The sequence below is a fragment of the Dermatophagoides pteronyssinus genome, unplaced genomic scaffold, assembly GCF_027571235.1.
Source record: "Dermatophagoides pteronyssinus isolate colony J.1.1.1.1 unplaced genomic scaffold, Derpt_VIB-CSIC_2022.12 sq0044, whole genome shotgun sequence".
Classification (NCBI taxonomy): Eukaryota; Metazoa; Arthropoda; class Arachnida; order Sarcoptiformes; family Pyroglyphidae; genus Dermatophagoides; species Dermatophagoides pteronyssinus.
In genome coordinates, this window is record NW_027461567.1 from 32,513 (window position 1) to 52,238 (window position 19,726).

Here is a 19,726-nt window from a genome sequence, read left to right on the forward strand (position 1 = left end):
GAAGAAGTTGATCAAATTCAACCAAACAACAAAACAACAACAACAAAATCTTTACTGAGTTTTGTTCTTGATTCTTGATTCTCGGTTGCTGTTTGAAAAATGGATATTTTTTTTGAAAAAAAGAAACAAACGATATCGCCATCTATCGATCAAGATTCTCACTGAAATCATAATTTTGAAGAAAATTGTTAGCGGGTGCAACTTCTTTACTTGTATACGAATTCCCGAAAAAATTACCGATTACCAGAATGGGAAATCCGGGAATTCAACAAACAAACCAAAAACGAAAATTCTACATTCTGGGATTTTTTTTTGATCCGGCAATCTGGAAAACCAAAATACTTTTTTTTCCGATAAGAATTTCAAAATTTTGATGCAATTTTTTTTTTTTGTTGCAACCAACAAGCTACAAGTCGAATGATAATCATCATCGTTGTCGACGGTATTCGACCAGACACGTGCCACGCCTAATTGCAATGTAGCGAACGAAACAAAAAAAAATTCAAAAAATGAAGTGCGCATGTTTATTTCGAATCAAAAATAAAAAGATTTAAAATACAAAAAACTACAAAAGCTAAAAATAAAAACATCCATCAAACACTCGATATTAACACATACACACACACACCTCGCACATCATTATCATTGAACAGATACATTATTTTTTGTTTTTCTCTCAATAATAATCATCAAATATTTCGATGATGATGATGATGATTAACTAATAATTTTGATTTGACATTTTTTTCATTTAGTTTTTCCTGAATTTTTCAAATTATTTTAGTAGTGGTAGTAAGGAGTGACTGTGAAACAAAAATTGCAATTTTATGGATCGATTCTCTCTCTCTCTATTTGAATTTTGTTTGATTTCGAATGTAGAATATCTGTACCCAGAACAGATGGTCAGGATTTTCTGTAATTCTTTTCTTTTTTTTTTTTTTTGATTGATTGATTGTAATCACACTAGTATGTGTTACGCATGTGCAATAAATTAATCAATGGTTCTGTATAGTATCTCTACTTCTGGATATTATCATCATCATCATCAAATAAAAATATTGCTATCGATGATGATGATGATGATGACTAATCAAAATGCAACCAAAATGAATCCGACAGCATTAATGTAGCCAAAGAAGAAAAAAAAACCCGGTACCGGTTATTTTCATTTTTACATTGAGTAAATATTTATATTCACTGGATTCGTATACGTACAGATGTGATTGATTATTGAATTGGAATTTTTTTGTTTTGTTTATTTTGTTGGTTGAAAAACTAACAGAATTTTTATGAAACAGAAAAATAAAAATAATTCAGTATCCCAGTTCAGTAACCAACCAAATCAAACTGAACCGCTAGCAACATCACTAACATCAGCCAAACCCTAAACTCTATCAATTCTATTCGAAGGATATGCATTATATACATTTACAGCGTATAAATCTATGCAATCAACAAAACAGAAAACAGAAGAAGTAACGTTTTACAAGTATACGATAAAAATAATTGATTATGATATGTGTCACAACAAACAAACAAACAAACAGGCAAAATACAAATTTGATTATTTGATATTTCCACTATATAGACACAATGTATTACAATTTTTTTTTTTGTTTTTTGTTTTTTTTTGATATCAAAAAATTTATCCATCCATCCACCCACGCAACACTACAATCGTCATAATCTGTCGATGTAATGAGTGTTTTTCTCTTTCTCTCTCATTTTTTACATGTGTGTTTTTCTGGTTTGTTTTCTGGTTTGTTTTGTATGTTTAGTAGTTTGCATCTTGTTCGGTTTGGATCATCACATCACATCACATCACATCATCATTATTCACTCATAAACACCAAACATACACACACATGCAATTCAAATCAACCTTTCCATGATAATCCTTCTATTAATCAACATTTTTCAATCAATTTCTGACAAAACAAGGTAGAAATTCTACGGCTGATTCATCATCGTATTTCAAAAATCATCATCATCATCGCTGCTGTTGATAATGATTGTTTAATGTCGATGTCCGATGTTATTATTTAAATAAATTAAGTGTATGGTGTGTTTGTTTGTTTACGTTTACGTTTACGTTTAAGGTGTAAGTCTGATCTCATAATCATAATCATCATCATCATCGTAATTATTAAGATCATTATCATCATCATCATTATTACCAAAAATCATTATAGTTATTTGTAATTAACTTATAATGAAATAATAATCTAAAGTAAGTGAAATTTGAATCCCAAAAAGTTACGTGATGACATTATTTGATTTTTTTGTTTTGTTTGGAAAAACAAGATTTCCATCGAAAATCGAAAGGTTTTTTCGTTTTTTGTTTTTCGTTTTCGAGCGAAAAACATCAAATAACATCATTTCCTATGCCGTCATGTTTGTTTGACCAATATATTTTGTTGGTTGGTTTTTTCAAAAAATTTTCTTTTTTTTCCGTTTAATTTCCATCATTGAAATCCAAATTTATTTGACGTCATTTAGATTGAATTTCAAAAAATTTTTTTTCATAAAAATTATTATTAAACCACATGGCGACATCTTTTGTCATTTAAAATCAATAGCAGAAAATCTTTTCCAAAAAAAAAAAAAAAAAAAAATTTCCGGGAATTTTTCTTTTATCGGAAACAACAACAACAACAACAACCAACTTAGTAACAATCTTTTCGTCTGACAACAATCATGATGATTGATGACAAATAACAAGACAAGACAGATATCTATATAATAAACACGAGAAGCGAAGCTTCTCGAGAGTGTCGTGCACAAAAAAGTATGGTGACCAGAGAAATGTGTTAGGAAATTTTTAATACACAAATGTGTTAGAAAGGGTCTGCAGAAATAGTCAATGTGCGCAACATCGTGCGCAACATGAATGGCCTCGGGATAGAAACAATTGTTAACGCTTAGGCCCCGGTCTCATTGTAATGGGACCGCGGCCTTAAGCAGGTTAGGTTAGGTTTGTGCAATTAGGTTTTCCGGGAGGAACTAAGTGAAGCGCCAATATTTGTGGCTATCTTTGGCGATTTTTTCCAATATTTTTTTGGACCGATTTTCGGTGAAACCCGAAACAAATGGATAGAAAACAAATAAATAATTGGATCGAATCCCAAAAGAACAAAACTTCAGCCAAAGATTTGGGAGATGGGCGGCGTAGCCGCTCATCTGCCAGAATCTACGGGCTGAAGCAAGTGTGCGTGCTGCTGGCCAAAGGCCAGCAACACACACTTGTTAAGATTAATTTTGTGGTTTGTAATAAAATCATGTAAAAATACAACAAAAATTTAGACATTCAAAAATCCGAAACAAAATCTTTGATTAATATGATGATGTGAACCAGAAAGAACTGAGAAAAAAAAGTACTCAGTGAAATCTTAAACTTGCTAATTTCTGTGGAAAACAGCAAGAGAGAGAGAGAGAGTGAATTGGAAATATTAACCGCAAAAAATCAAACTTAAACTAACCAGATTTTTTTTTCTTTCAAATAACACAGTTTTTTTAAATCCAAAACTAAACAACCAAAAGAAAATTTTTTTTTCTTATCTTAATAGTGTAGTATCTTTTATACGCCTAACCAACCAACCAACCAACAGTAAAAGAAAAACAAAAACAAAATCCCTAGAGAGTGAAAGTGAGAATGATTCAAAAACGACAATAGAAACAGAAAATCAAATTCAATCAAATCAAATCAAATCAATCGATCGATCGATATTTGATATTTATTAAAATCAATTTTTTTTCTACTATAGTTTCTTTATCTCCTTTTCGTTCAAATATCCTCTCAGATAATGGATACCCTTCAACAAGAAAAATGATGATAAAATTTTCTCTTTTTCTTATGTATGTGTTTTGTCTTGGTTGGAGAGAGAGAGAGCAGCAAAATTTTTTTTTAATCCACAATACACTTGATGATAATAATGATAATAAAATGACAACTCACAATTAACATACCAAATTACAAATTAAAACATCAAATAAACAATAATGATAATAATAATAGTGAACAAAAAAAAATTGGATCAAATTCATATTGAATTCTTTTGATTTTTTTGATTAATTTTTTTTTCTCGTGTTAATTTGTTTCGTGTTTCGTATTTTGCGTTTTTTGTGCTTTGCGTTTTGTGTTTTGTGTTTTTCGTTGTTGTTGTTGTGACGCAATCATCAAAGTTTCAAATTATGATGATGATGATGATCAGATTACACATATGAATGTTATTACGAATGTTGATGAATATTATTTATGTGTGTAATGTGTGTGTAACCAACGACAAATTGGTATAATAGTTTGATTGGTTGGTTAAATGAATGCAGCGAAAAACGAAACGAAAAAACCTAATCATATTTCAATTATGAAAATAAATATTCAAATCAACTGAACTGGTGATGAATTGAAAAATTGTCAAAAATTGATAATATGATCTATATAAATATGTGATCAGTGGTTGTGAAAAAAGAAAAGTTAACACTAAATGTAATGTAATGTATGTTTATTGTGGAAGAAAAATTGATTGAATGAATTGAAATGAAGAAGGAAATGGACATTTCCTTTTTTTCCAATTTTCATAATCATTTGTTTGTTTGTTTGTTGATTTGTGTTACTCAATCCAATCCAATTTTTTTCACTTTTGTTGTTGTTGTTGTTTGCGTGGCTCTTTTTTGTTTTTGAAATCAGGAAAATATTTAGTGGTTACCGTGGTGTTTTTTTTTTGTTTTCAACAACTGAAAACTAATAATTTTTTCTCTTGTCCAATTTTTCATTTTCAAGGTTCAATGTGATTCTTCTTCTTCCATCAACCACTAAAAAACCCAGAAGAATTCAACAACAGTAAAAAAAACATTGCCAGAATTTTATTACATCACTGTGTCTGTGATTCATTATTATCATCATCGTAATCATTCTCTGGGTGTTTGTTTGACTGAAATTCTTGAATAAATCAACTGAAACATCAGCAACATCGAAACAAAAATGAGCAATATAATAAATAAAATATTTCCATCACGTCGAAATCAAACAAAACAATCTGGTTATGTACCGATTGTATCAAATATTGGACGGCCATTTGAAGTAAAACATAAATTACATGTTGGTTATAATATGAATACAGGTGAAATTGAAGGTTTACCACAACCATGGAAAAATTTATTACATGGTGCAAATATAACACGTAGTGAACAACAAGAAAATCCTGAAGCAGTAATTAATGCATTACAATTAGTTACATATGAAATGCAACGTAAACAAGAAAAATATTTAGCTAATCAAGATTTAATTAATACTGAAATACAAGAAATTGAAGAAACATGGCCACAATCAAAAGATTCATCTAAAATATTATTAGATGATGATGATTCATGTAAGTTTCTTTTGTAAAAAAATCCGATTACAAAAAACAATTAACTTTTCTAATTTAAAATCAATTGATTGATTAATAGCATCCGGTGATCAAAGTAATAATAATAAAAATAGTAATCTTTATGAAACTGATGATAGTGAAGCTGATCAACCTGTCAACAACAACAACAATGCTGCTATAACAACAACAACAACAAATCAATCAATTGAACAGGATAAATTAGCTAAACAATTAAAAAAACGTTTACAATTAGAACAACAACAACAACAACAAGAAGAAAATAATAATAATCATCAAGATGTTTTAAATAATAATAATAATAAATTGGAAAAATCAAATCATCATAATCATCATAATAATAATAATCATCAGAAATTAAAGAAAAAATCCGAATCACCTGGATCAATGAAAAAAATTTCCGATAGTGATGGACAAACAAAAACAGTTTTACGTAAAAAAGAATTAAAAAAAGCTAAACCAATGACTGAAAATGAAGTTAAACAATTGCTTAAAAGTATTGTTAATTCGGGTAATCCACGTGTACGATATAAAATGTTGAAAAAAATTGGTTCCGGTGCTTCGGGTACTGTATTCACTGCATTGGATAATGAAACAAAAGAAAAAGTTGCAATTAAAACAATGAATATTTCACAACAACCAAAACCGGATTTAATTTGTCGTGAAATTAGTGTTATGAAAGATAATCGTCATCCAAATTTAGTTAATTATTTGGATAGTTATTTAGTTGATGATACTGATTTATGGGTTGTTATGGAATATTTAGAAGGTGGTCCATTAACTGATGTTATTACTGAAACAATTATGCGTGAAACACAAATTGCAGCAATTTTACGTGAAATTGTTAAAGCAATTTCATTTTTACATTCAAAAGTTTGTTTTTTATTCAATAGTTTTTTTTTATATTCAAAATTTAATTTAAAAAAAAATAAAATCATCCAAAATAGGGTATAATACATCGTGATATAAAAAGTGATAATGTATTACTTGAAATGGATGGCCAGGTAAAAGTAACTGATTTTGGTTTCTGTGCACAAATTATGCCACAAGAAAAACGTGAAACAATGGTCGGCACTCCATATTGGATGGCACCTGAAGTTGTATCACGTAAACAATATGGTCCAAAAGTTGATGTAAGTAATGCAATATTATTGTGTGGCAAAAAGTGTTTATTTTCATTTTCATTTTCCATTTTCTTTTTTCAAGATATGGTCATTAGGTATAATGATTATTGAAATGTTAGAAGGTGAACCACCATATATAAATGAACATCCAATTAAAGCATTATATTTGATTGCATCAAAAGGTAAACCAGAAATTAAAAATAGAGATCAACATTCATCCGAATTGAATGATTTTCTTGATAGGTAAATTTTTTAAGATGCAAATGAGAAATGCAAAAATCTAAATTAATTGATTTTTTTCTCTCCCTTTCCTCCTAAGATGTTTGGAAATTGATGTTGATAAACGTTGGTCAGCAAATGATCTATTGGAACATCCATTTTTAAAAAATTGTGAATCATTAAATTCAATTGTACCGTTAATTAAAACGGTTAAAAAATTATTAAACAAATAGAAAAAAAAAGTTATTAATCAATCAATCAATCATTATTGGACCGTGGCCAGAGAATTACCCCCAAAAAATACTATTTCTTTTTTCTTGTTTTTTGTATTTTGTATTTTGTTTTTTTTTGCGATTTAAAATTTGTTCCTTTTCAATTTTCATTTCATTTCATTGAATTCCAAAAATAATATTTATTATTTTTTAAAAAATGAGTTTTTTTATACTTATAAATTATAAATTACAAATTATAAATCATCGATCATCATTATTATCATTGTTATCATTTTTATTCATTCATTTATTAAAAATTTTCCAATTTTTTTTTACTCTGTTTCTTTTTAAAAAATAATAAAAATAAAAATAAATTACAAACAGCAAATTACAACACACAAATTACTATTCGAATCCAATAGATGGCGATAGTGATATTCATTTCGAAATGCTTGTTTTTCTTTTTCTCGTTTTTCGTTTGTAAATCATCTGATCATTGTAGTTTTTCTGGCCTATTTTGTTGTTGTCGTTCGAGCAATTTTTGTTTTTTGTTTTAGTTTTCGAAAATAAATACAATAATCTTTATCAACAACAACAACAACATTCGAAGTCAAAGAAGAAGAAAGAAACAAATTTGATCCGCAAAATGTCCTTATTACTTTACATAAAAATAGTATTTAGACAAATAAAAAATTGTCTTTGGTGGCTAATCAATTATTTGAAACGTTTAATTTTGTTTGTATTTCGTCGTCAAAATCAACAACAACAACAACAATCAAATGATGATGATCAAAATGAAAATAATTTACAATATAATCTTGATTTTGTTGTTATTGATAAACCATTGAATGATGGTAATGATAATAATAATGTCAATAACAGCAGCAACAACAACAATATTTTATCAACGACAACCATTCCATCAATTTTAAATAATCCTAATGTACAACAGAATTCCAAATTTCCAAATGTTCAAAGTTATACTGAACAAGGTACAGTTTTTCTCTAATATTTTTTCATTTTCTAATTTTCATTTTTCCTTTGTTTGTTTTTCACCATCATCCGATAGATTTATACAATTATTCAAATTATAGTCTAACATCGATACAATCAAAACAACAACAACAAAATTATAGTTATGATTTAAATTATACAAAAAATCGATCATCATCAAATTCTGGTGAACATCAAAAACAGCAACAACAACAACAAGAAATCGCTGATACCGTTGAAGAACCGGATTATTTTCAAGATATGGTACCTGAATTTAAAAAACCAAAAACGGTATTTTCATTTTGTTATGGGATTTTTCATCCTTGATAATCCTTTTCTTCTTCTTTTTTAAATCCAGGTTTATGTGAATAAACATGATCATCCAATGATATCCAGCGATAATAATCAACAAAACAATTATGATAATAATGATGAGCTTAATAATAAAATTGAAAAAAAATTTCGTTTTAAACAACAACAACAAAATCAACAACAACAAGATTCATCATATCAATTTAATAATAATAATAATATCGATAATGATTTATTATCGAATGAACCGAATTTTACAAATCAATTTGGTACAATTCAATTATCATCATCATCAACATCAATGGATATGAATACGAATCAAATAACTAGCTGGGAAGATATGGCTAATAATGATGAAGAATTATGGATTGATACTGATCAACAATTAAAAACAATGAGACAACAACGTCGTGAACAACGTTTAAATGAACATCGAAGACAAAAACAATTAAAACATAAAAATGGTTGATTGAAACTAAACAAACAAATTCAATCATAATCAAATAATGATTATTATGATTATTTATTAATATAAAAGTGATTCGTCCAGTTTGTTAATTCCAAATCTAATAAATAAATAAAGAAAGAAAATTTTCTTTTCGTTTTGATAATGATGAAATTGAAATAAACTAAACTAAGCAACAAACAAACAAATGATTACATAATAATATCATGCTATTTCGTTTTTTAGTTTTAGTTTTAGTTTTTTTTTGTTTTGTTTTGATAATGATACTTGAATCCTCAATGGATTAATTCAAGCGATGAAAACAAGCGATAAATGTAAATGTAAATCAACATGGATCAATTTTTTTTTCTCTTTCTTTTTGTTCGTTGTTGTTGTCGTCATTCGGAATTTAAAGCTTAAACGAAAAACAAAAAACAAACCGGACATACTTATCCTTCCCTATCTTCCCCCTTTTCCTTTTTTTTATTCATTTGTGAAAATATTCATATGATTCGAAAATCAATCGATCGATTGTCATACGACATGGATCTTTTTATCTCTCTTTTTGTTTTTTTTTATTCAATTCATTTTCTTTTCTTTTTTCTTGGTTAAACACTTTGTGGTTGAATAAATTTGTAATTTTCTTTTCATAAACATGGTTCATCGACCATCATCAATATGAATGAATAAAGATTGATCAGATAAAGATGGATGATGATCCCTCTGGATGATGATACACAACTTATCTGGATTATTCATCATACGTTATATATGAATCGAATAAAGATAAAATCCATCATTGGTTCATTCTCGATTTCTTTTCATTATTTCCTTTAAGAATCTTTTTTTCTTTTTTTTTTTGTTTGTTTGTTTGGGTGTTATTTTGTTGCTCTATATGTACACAAACAAACAAAATACAAAATGATAATAAACATTTTTCGATGTTTTTAATTTCAATTCTGTTGTTGTTGCTGGACTCCACTAAACTAACATTGAAATTCTCTCTCTCTCTCTCTCTCTCTCTCTCTCTCTCTCTCTCTCTCTCTCTCTCTCTCTCTCTCTCTCTCTCTCTCTCTCTCTCTCTCTCTCTCTCTCTCTCTCTCTCTCTATGTTTTATTGGTTTTATCTAAAAGCCAAAATAGATATTCGGATACAAAATCCACCCACGCTGCTTTTAAACGGGGATTTTCGTTTTCATTTTCATTTTCATTTTCATTTGTTTGATGTTGAAATTAAAATTCAAATGAATTAAATGAATATCGATGAATAGAAACAAGAAAAGCAAGAATTCAATTTTAACAACAAACAAAACAAAACAAAACAAATGAATAAAATGGAATCGTGACCATATCCATTAACAAACAAACAAACAATATCCATCAGACAATATTGTTGATAAATCATAGCTTTTTTTTCTTTTTCTCACACATTTTATCACTCTCATTGTGTGTGTGTGTGTGTGTGTGGGTAAAAATAATCCAAAAAAACCCACACACACAGTGAATATTCTCTAGCAATGAACCAAAATTTAATTTAATTTACATGGTCAAAAGGGGAAAAAAAAGAAATTCCCTTGAATTTACCGGAGTTGAGAAACAATGAAAAATCAATCACATTTTCCAGTTTTTTTGGTGTTGAAATTAGTGAGAATTTTTTTTGTTTGTTTGACCAGGATAAACAAAATCCAAAAAATTTCTCATGTTATCCGAAGATGATTTTTCGGTATTTTTCGGTATTTTGGTATCTATCCATTTTTTTAAAGAATTTGATTGTGAAAAAATGAGCCGGAAATATTATTGAATTTCGACACAAAAAAAATTAACAATTTTTTTCTAAATAATTTACTACGGGTTAATTCCATGTACGAATCCAAAAAACGGTACAAAATACAAAAATGAGGAACTTTTATCATATTAATAAGATTATTACTTTATAAAGTCTTTGTCTTCTTCTTTCTTTTTCCTTTTTTTTTCTCGATTGTAATACGATTATAATGTTAATGTTGTTGATGATGATGTTTGATAATTATAACAAAACTATACACATATGTCATGCATGTATTTATATTGATTTTTGGTTGAAAAGAAAGAAAGAAATTTTATTTATTTGGGCCATTCAAAATTCTTATTCTTGAACAGAACAGAACAGAACAGAATTGTGACAACAACAACAACAACAGAAAGATTGCTGATTACAAAATGTTGTTGATTATTAAAATTTATGAATATAATGAATTTAGTATAATGATAATAGCCAACCAATCGACCAACCAATAACCAACCAACCAACCAACCAACAGTAGGGAATCAAATTCTGATTTTTTTTTCTTTGGCTTTTCATTCTTATGTTTCATTTTTTTTTCTCCCGCTACTAATTATGTAATTCAAAGAAGCAAAAAAGCGAAAAAGAAAAAAATAAGTAGCCATTCTATGCAAAAAAAAAAATTCTAGCCTTCAATGATTATTCATAGATTTTTTTCACTTGTACATTTGGTCATCTGTTCTCAATTTTTTTTCTTTCTTCTTTTCTCCATTCAGAACACAAAAATATATTCAGAAAATAACCAGAATTGCAAGAATATTTTTTTTCAACCAATCATCATCATTATTAGTATTGATAACAATGAAAATATTGAACCGAATATAATCGTATCGTTGTTGTTGTTGTTTTGTAGCCATTTACATTCACTAACTAAGTATAAAATAATCGATACATATGTTATATGCAAAGTGAGAGAGATGGTGAGAGAGATTCTTTTTTCTTGATAAAATTTAGAGCAATGATGAGGAAATAAATATAGAAAGCGACCGAAAAAAAATGAATAAGAAAATTTTTTTGCTTGGTTGTAATATTAATGGTCAATTTTCTTTTCTTTGGCTTTCAAATCGAATGAATATCACTAGAAACAAAATGAGAACAAAACAAAACAAACAAAACAAAAATATCAAGAATCGAGGCTAAATCGTATGGCTTCGAATCGATTATCAACCAAGAAAGAGAGAGAGAGAAGAAATGATTCTTTATTTGGATTCTTATTCTTCTTATTCTTCTTCTTCTATGATTTTATGATCATCAATAATTTTTCTGTTAAGTTTCTTTATTCATTCATTCATTTTTCAGATATTATGATTGTTGCAACAAAAAAAAAGAAAAAGAAAACAAATTCTGTTGTATATTCCATTATATCAGATATATTGTTCCAGGAAAAAATAAAAAGAAAAATCAAGAATAAAAATGTAAATTAAAAAACATTGACCCAGTCAGCTATAGCCACCAATAAAATGTCAATATTTGAATTCATCTTTCTTTTCATCTTGAAAAATGGAAAGCAAAAAAAAATTGAAAGAAATTTCCCGATCATCTCGATTTTTCTTCTCATTATTATTATTTATTCATTCATTCATTCAGCAAAAACATGAAATAAAAGAAGACAATTTTTTTTAAATGGCAAATCAATCAAATAAAGATGTAGTAAAGAAACAAAAAAAAAGACATTTCATCATCCACATCATCATCATTTTGATTATTCAATAATGATTTCATTCCATCATTCCATCATTAGTCAATACCGAAGCAATACGAATGTTACATTGTGTTTGATTTGGTTTCAGTATAGTAGTAGTTGTAGGTCCAAAAAACAAACGAATGATCAAATTTCAGTGGAATTTTTTTTTCTATTTCGTTTCTTCTTTTTTTTGGATGATGGATAGATTTTTTTTTGACAAATTTGTTCATCGTCATCGACGTGCATTTGTTCAATTTTTTGATTCTGTTTGGTTTATTGTATCGGAAATAGGTTTGATCCAAAAAAAATGGAAAAAATCATCATCATCAAACAGAACGAGAACGAGAACGAAAGAATTTATATTGACATAATCGATCAAAAAATGAAATAAGAAATAAGAAATTTTCATGTTTATTTCATCCATCATAATCATTTTATGATGATGATGATTATTATTACGATGACAAGATGTTTGTTTTCAATTGCTTTTTTGCTGTTTTGTTGGTGAAATGAAATGAATGAAAATTCTCGAAACCTTTTACTAATTGAATAAATGAATTTACGTAATAATAATAATAAATGAATGAAATCGAAAGGGAAGAGAGAGAGAGAGAGAGAGGGGACTCTAAAGATCAACAGAAATGAAATTATTGAGAAACCAAACCCGACAACAAAAAAAAAAAATAATTGATTAACCAATTGTGCACCAAACAACCGAATCGACAAGGATGAAAACAAAAAGAAGAGAGATAACCACATATTTATCTGGATAATAATTGGATTTGTCATCACCATCAGAATAATCATCATCATCATCATCATTGTCAAAAATCATCATAATTATTATCATTCAATTCTTTCAATTCAGAAATGAAAGAATTAATCAAGAAGAAAAAAAATTCTGGTACAAAATAATTTTTTTCTGGTTTTTTTTCTCTCTCTCTCTCTCTCTCTCTCTCTCTCTCTCTCTTTCGGATTCTTTGAAATCTCAATTTTATTAATCTTGTTTTATGAAAACCAAAAACAACAACAACAAAATTAATTTTTTTGTTTTGTTTTTTTGAATCTTAACAAACAAACAAACAAAAACATTTTCCTATACAGAAGAAACCATTTGATCATTTGGTTTATATGATGTTTGATGATAAAACTTGTCAATATATTACATACTGTCAAATGCATAGACAAATCTATATTTTTGCTATATATATAGAAAAAACATGAAAAGAAGGAAGAAAAAAGAGTGAAAAAAGTAAGTGAGTGAGAAAGACAAATTTCATCTCGTTAATTTTAAAGAATGAAAAAAAGAAGAAAAAGAAAATTTTCCTCTAAAACAGAATAGTAGAAAGATGTCATCAGTTTGATTGAGAGCAATTGAGCATAATGAAAATAATGAAAACAACAAGAAACAAACAAACAAATAAAATAGAGAAGAAAGAAACAGTAAAAACTTTCAAGAAATTTGATTCCTTTTTTCTCTCGTTTTGTTTTTTAAACGAAAAAAGTTTTTTTGCCAAAAATTGAATTTGAATTATTCAATATAAGGGAGGGAGGGAGAGAGAGAGAGAGAAATTAAACAATCATTATTCAAATTAGATTGATCGATTGATTGATTGATTGAATGAACAGAACAGAACAGAAAAGAAAAGTAAAGAAATTTGAAACCTAAAATGATTAACCGTTTTTTTGTTCTTCTTCGCTATTTTTGAGTTATTTTTAATGTCTACCTACCTACCTACCTAACTTTTTATCATCAAAATTCTGATTCAAAATTTTTTTTTCATTTTTGATTGATTGACTTTTTTTCTTTCTTTCTTTCTTCACTTGAAAATGAATTTGTCAGGTACATACTTATTCATCATCATCATCATCCTACATATCTTTATAAAAAAAGAGAATCTGTATTTTACCTTCTTAAATCACAATAAATTATGCTTTTTCTTTTGCCCAGAATATTCTTTCTTCATAAAATGGTTATCAATTTACAAAGTGTTTAAAAATTCAAATTTTAAAAGGTAATAAATTAAAAAAAAGTAAAACAAACATACTGATGGAAAAAATGATACAGAAAGAAAGAATATTCTTAATTTCCAAATCATAAATTCTGTCACAGCAAAGTTTGTCACAGCCGAAAAAATTGCACAACCAACAAAAAACCAAAGTTAATGTTCCATTATTCAATTAAATAAAGTTGAATTCATTTGAAACCAAAAAAAAAAAAAAAAAAAATGATGATGATTATCATTTCTACAAAATCATATTTAAATTTGTAACAAACTGAATGATGAAGAAATTCTCCCGGGATATTGTGCAAAAACCAAAAAACCTGATTCTGATTCTGATTTCTCACTTCTGTCAACACAATTGATTCGAAAATCCGATTATATAATAGTGGTGTCCATCCAAACAACAACGATTGTCCGAATATGACGTCAAAAACAAAAAAAAAATTCATAATCATATGATGATATTGATATAATAATAATGTATTTTTTTTTGTTTCAAGAATGATATTTGAACTTCAAAAAAAAAAAAATATCATTTCATATTTGTTGCTGTATGTGTGTGTGTGTATTTGGGCAATTCAACAATCCAAAAAAAAAAAAAAAACAAAAACAAAAAACAACAGAAAATTATTGTTTATTCAATGTTATTTTCGTTGTTGTTGTTGTTTTCTAGAATTGAATTTTTTTTCATTCAATTCAATTCAATTCATTCATTCTCATTGATCAAATATTATCCCAATATTTGAAGTGATGATTATTATTTTCTTTCTTTTTTCGATTGATATTCGGTTTTTGTTTTGTTGTTGTTGCTTTATTCAAACAAACAAACACAATGTGATGATTATTATCGAAAAACAAAATTGAACCCAAAAAAAAAAAAATGAAATAGAATTGGTTGGATGAATTCTGTTTTTCTTTTACAGAATTATCGAAAGTACAAAACACAGAATCGAATATACAGACATAATAATAATAATCATATGATGATCACTATGATGATGTAATCATCATGATTTTGACAAATTCATTTTTTTTTTTTTTTATTTGTTTGCTTGTCTGATTCGGTTTTTTGTTTTGTTTTGTTTTGTTTTGTTTGTTTGACCAAAAGATTCATCATATTTGCTATTATTATTATAATTATATGGATTCTGTAGAAATACCATTTCATAATACCAAAAAAGAAAAATTTTGATTTTGCATTTACAAAATGAAGAGAAAAAAAATATATATTGTCATCATCATCGTTTGATTGGAAAATATTATTAGTTTTTTTGTTGTTGTTGTTGTGGTGAAAGATAACGAAAAACTGTTAAGAAATTTTTAACTTTTTCTGGTTTTCGGGTTTATCAAATTTGGGTCAAATTTTTTTTTATTTTTGGAACACTGAAATCAACTTGATAAATCATCATCAAAATTTATCATCATTTTTGTGGATATTTTCAATCTCTCTTTTCTTCTACGAATCCTGTTGTTGTTGTTGTTGATGATGCACTCAATTCTTTCATTTCATTTTATTTCAATTTTTTTTTGTTGCAAAGTTCAATTCATCTTGCTAGAATCACTTCAGTTGTTGTTGTTGTTGTTTGTTTGTTATTTTTCATTTTTTTATTTTCATTTTTATTTTCATTTTTTGATACTTAAGTTGTTGTTGTTGTTGACCGGATCAAAAAAAATTATCCATCGAAATCAAAAGAGAGAGAGAAAATAAACCAGTAAACAGAATCAACTTAAAGTAAAGTAAAGTGAAAAAAATGCATTCATTTTCGTTAAAAGCACACACACAAGCAATCAATCATTTTTCTTGGGCAAAGATTCAGGCAAACGAAAAAAAAAGATCAAGTTTATTTTATTATCATTAATTCTGTTGGAAAAAAAATAAAACTTAGCCGCTGTCATCATCATTATCATCATCATCATAGAAGGCAAAAAAAAATTCATCTGTCATCAGCAGAAAACATCATCATCTTACATTCAATTTCAATTGAATTCAGTTTTCGCATCAAATCATCGAAGAAAAAGAAGCAAAAGTAGCAAAAGAAGAAAAATCTTCAATTTTTAGATTCATAAAATACAGAATTCAGGAAAAAAAATCAATTGATTGATAATAAAGTGACAAAGTGTGAAGAAAAGTAAAAAATCTTAATATTTGAATGATTTTTTTCGTTCATTTCATTTTCACAACTACATAATGATTATCCATTTGAATGGTTTGAGGCAATTTTGAATGAACAAACTCAAAAATTCAAAAAAAAAAAAAAATAAACATTCTTTCTCACCCAAAGAATTTTGGTAAACAAAACAAGGAGAGAGAGAGAGAAAGAAAGTGAAGAAAATGAAAAAAAAATTATCCTAAATATCTTTTTGAGGGGTATGCAATAATCATGAATGATGGTGAATGATAAAACACAACAACAATTTTGATAATTATTATTATGATGATTATGATGATAAATGTACTCAAGCTATTAATTGAGAAAAAAATGATTGGCCAATCGTGTTTATGCATCATCAGTATTATGAATCTTTTGAATCTAATTTGTGTTAGAATAATTAAGAAAAAAAAACAAAATTTTTCATTGCTTGTTGTTCTTCCTCGCTGTCCACCTTGTGACTTTTTTTTCCACCAAATAAAAAGACCACTACCACACCAGAACAACAACCGATCATAATTTGTAATTCAATTCAGATAATCATTCATTCATTCATTCATTCACATATATGATGTTTAATGTCTAAATTGGATTTTTTTTGTTTCGGATAAAGAATTTTTTTCCAACCCCCCTCAAATAAAAAGAAATTTTCTTTAAAAGTTTTTTCCTTAAATTTGAATTTATCTTTCCAGTTTTTTTTTTTTTTTTTTTTTTGCTTTCTCTCCAGAGAGTTTTATTCATTTTTTTTGTTGATGTTTGATGTTTCTGAATTTTCATTTTCATTTCAGATCAATTTTCATAATGAAATGAGAGAGAGAAAAAAGGAAAATAATTATTTTTCCATCATATATTAAAAAAATGAATGAATGAATCTCATAGGAAATTGTTTGTCTCATAAGATTTTGTAAATTGTCGAGTTTTTGTAAGAAACTTGAGAAATAAAAACAAAACAAAAAAAAATCAATTTAAATTCAAGTATTTTCTTTTCGAAGAAACAAAATGAACCAAATCAAAATTGAAAATCATCATCAACTAATATTGCAAGTTTACCATCATTAATAACACTAATCAAAAATGTTCAATTAAATAATTATGACTTTTTGGTTTGTTTGGTTTTAAAACTTGCTTTTTTTTTGCTTGGTTAATGATCAGTTTTAAATTGATTTCAATCGATTGATTGATTGATTTTTATTTTTTTGATTTGATCTTTTCATTATCAAATCGACAATTTGATAATGATCATTTTCAATTCGTTTTCGTTATCGATGTACATTTTGTCGAAACAAACAAACAAACAAACAAAAAATCTGATGATTTTCTGAAGCACATCATTATCAAGTCGATTTTTTTTCCTATCCAGAACAAATTTCAATAGAATTTTTTCTTTTTTCGTTTAAATAAAATTAAATGAGTAAAGAAAAAAAAAAACAAAATCAAATTGATGATGTTTTTTTCGACCAAAAAATCCAAAAAAATCCAAAATTTTCAAGTCACAAACAGAGATATCGAGAATTTTTATTCGAGAGTTTTAATTCTGCTGTTGGTAATGTATTTTTGGAACCCAAATGGAAATGAATGAATTTGACTACCATCGAATTGAGCAAAAGAGGGAGAGAGAATATATCAATTTTAAAAATAGAAATTTTAAAAACAAGAAATAAAACTTGTATGTTTTTTTTTCTGTATTAGCATCAATATTTTGTGTTTTCCCATACATCGAAAAAAAAAATTATTTAAAAATACAAAACTATAAGATAAGATCAAAAACAGTCTGCCAATTTATTCTTTATTCTTTATTATTATTATTTTCTATTTATAATTGAATTGAATTGAATTGAATTTAATAAACAAAAACCCCTATTCCATAAAATTATAGGGGGGGAAAAAATAAATAAAAATAAAAATAACAAAATTCAAAGATTATTATAAATGAAAAAAACAAATTTCAAAAAATGATCAAAATTATTAGAGTTACAAAAATATGTACAATCATCGGAATTTATCAAATTATAAAAATTAAATCTCTCATATGCAAAACGATTACAATTGTTAATTAGGTGCAGTGATGATTGAACTTGACAAGAACAAAAATTGCAAACGGAAGAATTTGAAATACGGAAACGCGAAAGATATTGATTAAATTTTCCATGATTCGTTAAAAATTGAGTAATGATAAAACCTGGTATCAAACAAGAATCCAATCGATGTTGAATAGTAGGAAAAAATTTCTTAGTACACGAGCCATTAGTTGTTGTAGTCCAATTCTGTTGCCAATTGTTAATCATTAAGGATTTTAAATTACGATGCGCGAAAGACAGAGGAAGAAGATCGAAAGAAACATCCATCAAAAGAGTAGCTTGCTTGGCGTAAAAATCAGCTAAATCATTACCGAAGCAACCATTATGAGCCTTTATCCACTTTATGCAAATGCGACCGGTATAATCAGCAACCATCTTAAAAATAAGTTGTACCAAAAAATTAGTAGAATGAAAGTTACAGATAGATTGGATAGCAGACTTGGAATCGGAAAGAATAACTGCATTCTATTTATAATGATGATGATTGGTTATTTATTTTTCATTTTATTTTATTTTTGTTAAAAATAATAAATCAGTGTTTTCAATGAATAAATAATATTAGAGAGGAGAGAAAAGAAGTAAAGAAAAAAAACGAACAAAATTCAATACAAAACGAGCAAATCAAAATTTAAACATCATCATTTTTCTTTCCTTTTTTGTATCCATAATAACAAGCAGGAAAGAAAAAAGTCAGAAAATTTAATGATAACAAACAAACGAACAAACAAACGAAGAATCTCCATGTCTTTTTCGTTTCATTTCACAATTTCCAATTTTCAATTCAATTCATCAATCATCATATATTCAATATATAATAATATCAATAAGATTTCAATAAGATATAGCGCTAAAGAATTTTATTGCTTTTCAAACATTTTTATATTTCATATTTTGAATTTAAATTTTGTTGTTGTTGTTTTTGTTGTTGTATATTCAACAACATTTGATTGAAAATGTCAACAAATAATAATAATAATAATTTCAATAAGTGTATTATTGCACCTAGTTCAATTTCGATGATAATAACAAAAAATCACCAATAAATTACCAATATTGGTCACATTTTTTAATATACAAGTTTTGGGCTTATTATGACCATCATTATCATCATAAATGATTTGGATCAATCAACATTGTTGCTCGAAAGAAATGGGAATTTTTTTTTAATAAAGTTCAACCAAAATTCAAGCGAAAAAAATGATCATCATCATTAACAACAACAACAACTGGAGGGGAAAACAAAATTCCAATCTCTGGAATTTCAATGACAAAAAAAATATGAATTTTTGTTTTTT

The 19,726-nt window shown here is 26.9% G+C and overlaps 2 protein-coding genes across 4 annotated transcripts; both read left to right on the forward strand.

Moving 5' to 3' along the window:
- The first annotated feature begins 1,626 nt into the window (after positions 1-1,626).
- Positions 1,627-7,239, forward strand: LOC113790234 (serine/threonine-protein kinase PAK 3-like). Of its 3 annotated transcripts, none has more exons than XM_075823993.1 (6): positions 1,627-2,230; positions 4,781-5,369; positions 5,449-6,260; positions 6,335-6,520; positions 6,594-6,754; positions 6,831-7,239. In XM_075823993.1, exons 2-6 carry the CDS (start codon positions 4,982-4,984, stop codon positions 6,961-6,963), a joined length of 1,680 nt encoding a protein of 559 aa, XP_075680108.1. In that variant the 5' UTR covers positions 1,627-2,230; positions 4,781-4,981; the 3' UTR covers positions 6,964-7,239. The 3 variants fall into 3 exon arrangements, with proteins under 3 accessions (XP_075680108.1, XP_075680107.1, XP_075680109.1); XM_075823992.1 differs by lacking the exon at positions 1,627-2,230 and adding an exon at positions 3,810-4,496; XM_075823994.1 differs by lacking the exon at positions 1,627-2,230 and adding an exon at positions 3,810-4,486.
- Positions 7,240-7,420: 181 nt separating this feature from the next.
- Positions 7,421-8,858, forward strand: LOC113790233 (uncharacterized). Its single transcript, XM_075823995.1, has 3 exons — positions 7,421-7,934; positions 8,012-8,226; positions 8,294-8,858. The coding sequence occupies exons 1-3, from the start codon at positions 7,589-7,591 to the stop codon at positions 8,714-8,716; spliced, it is 984 nt and encodes a 327-aa protein (XP_075680110.1). The 5' UTR covers positions 7,421-7,588; the 3' UTR covers positions 8,717-8,858.
- The last annotated feature ends 10,868 nt before the right edge of the window (positions 8,859-19,726 follow it).

Bases quoted from the DNA above. Each gene is read 5' to 3' on its own strand.
- LOC113790234 (XM_075823993.1), top strand. From the start codon at position 4,982: ATGAGCAATATAATAAATAAAATATTTCCATCACGTCGAAATCAAACA. The intron at 5,370-5,448 runs GTAAGTTTCTTT...ATTGATTAATAG, and splicing joins ATTAGATGATGATGATTCAT to CATCCGGTGATCAAAGTAAT. The intron at 6,521-6,593 runs GTAAGTAATGCA...TCTTTTTTCAAG, and splicing joins AATATGGTCCAAAAGTTGAT to ATATGGTCATTAGGTATAAT.
- LOC113790233 (XM_075823995.1), top strand. From the start codon at position 7,589: ATGTCCTTATTACTTTACATAAAAATAGTATTTAGACAAATAAAAAAT. The intron at 7,935-8,011 runs GTACAGTTTTTC...ATCATCCGATAG, and splicing joins TCAAAGTTATACTGAACAAG to ATTTATACAATTATTCAAAT. The intron at 8,227-8,293 runs GTATTTTCATTT...TTTTAAATCCAG, and splicing joins AATTTAAAAAACCAAAAACG to GTTTATGTGAATAAACATGA.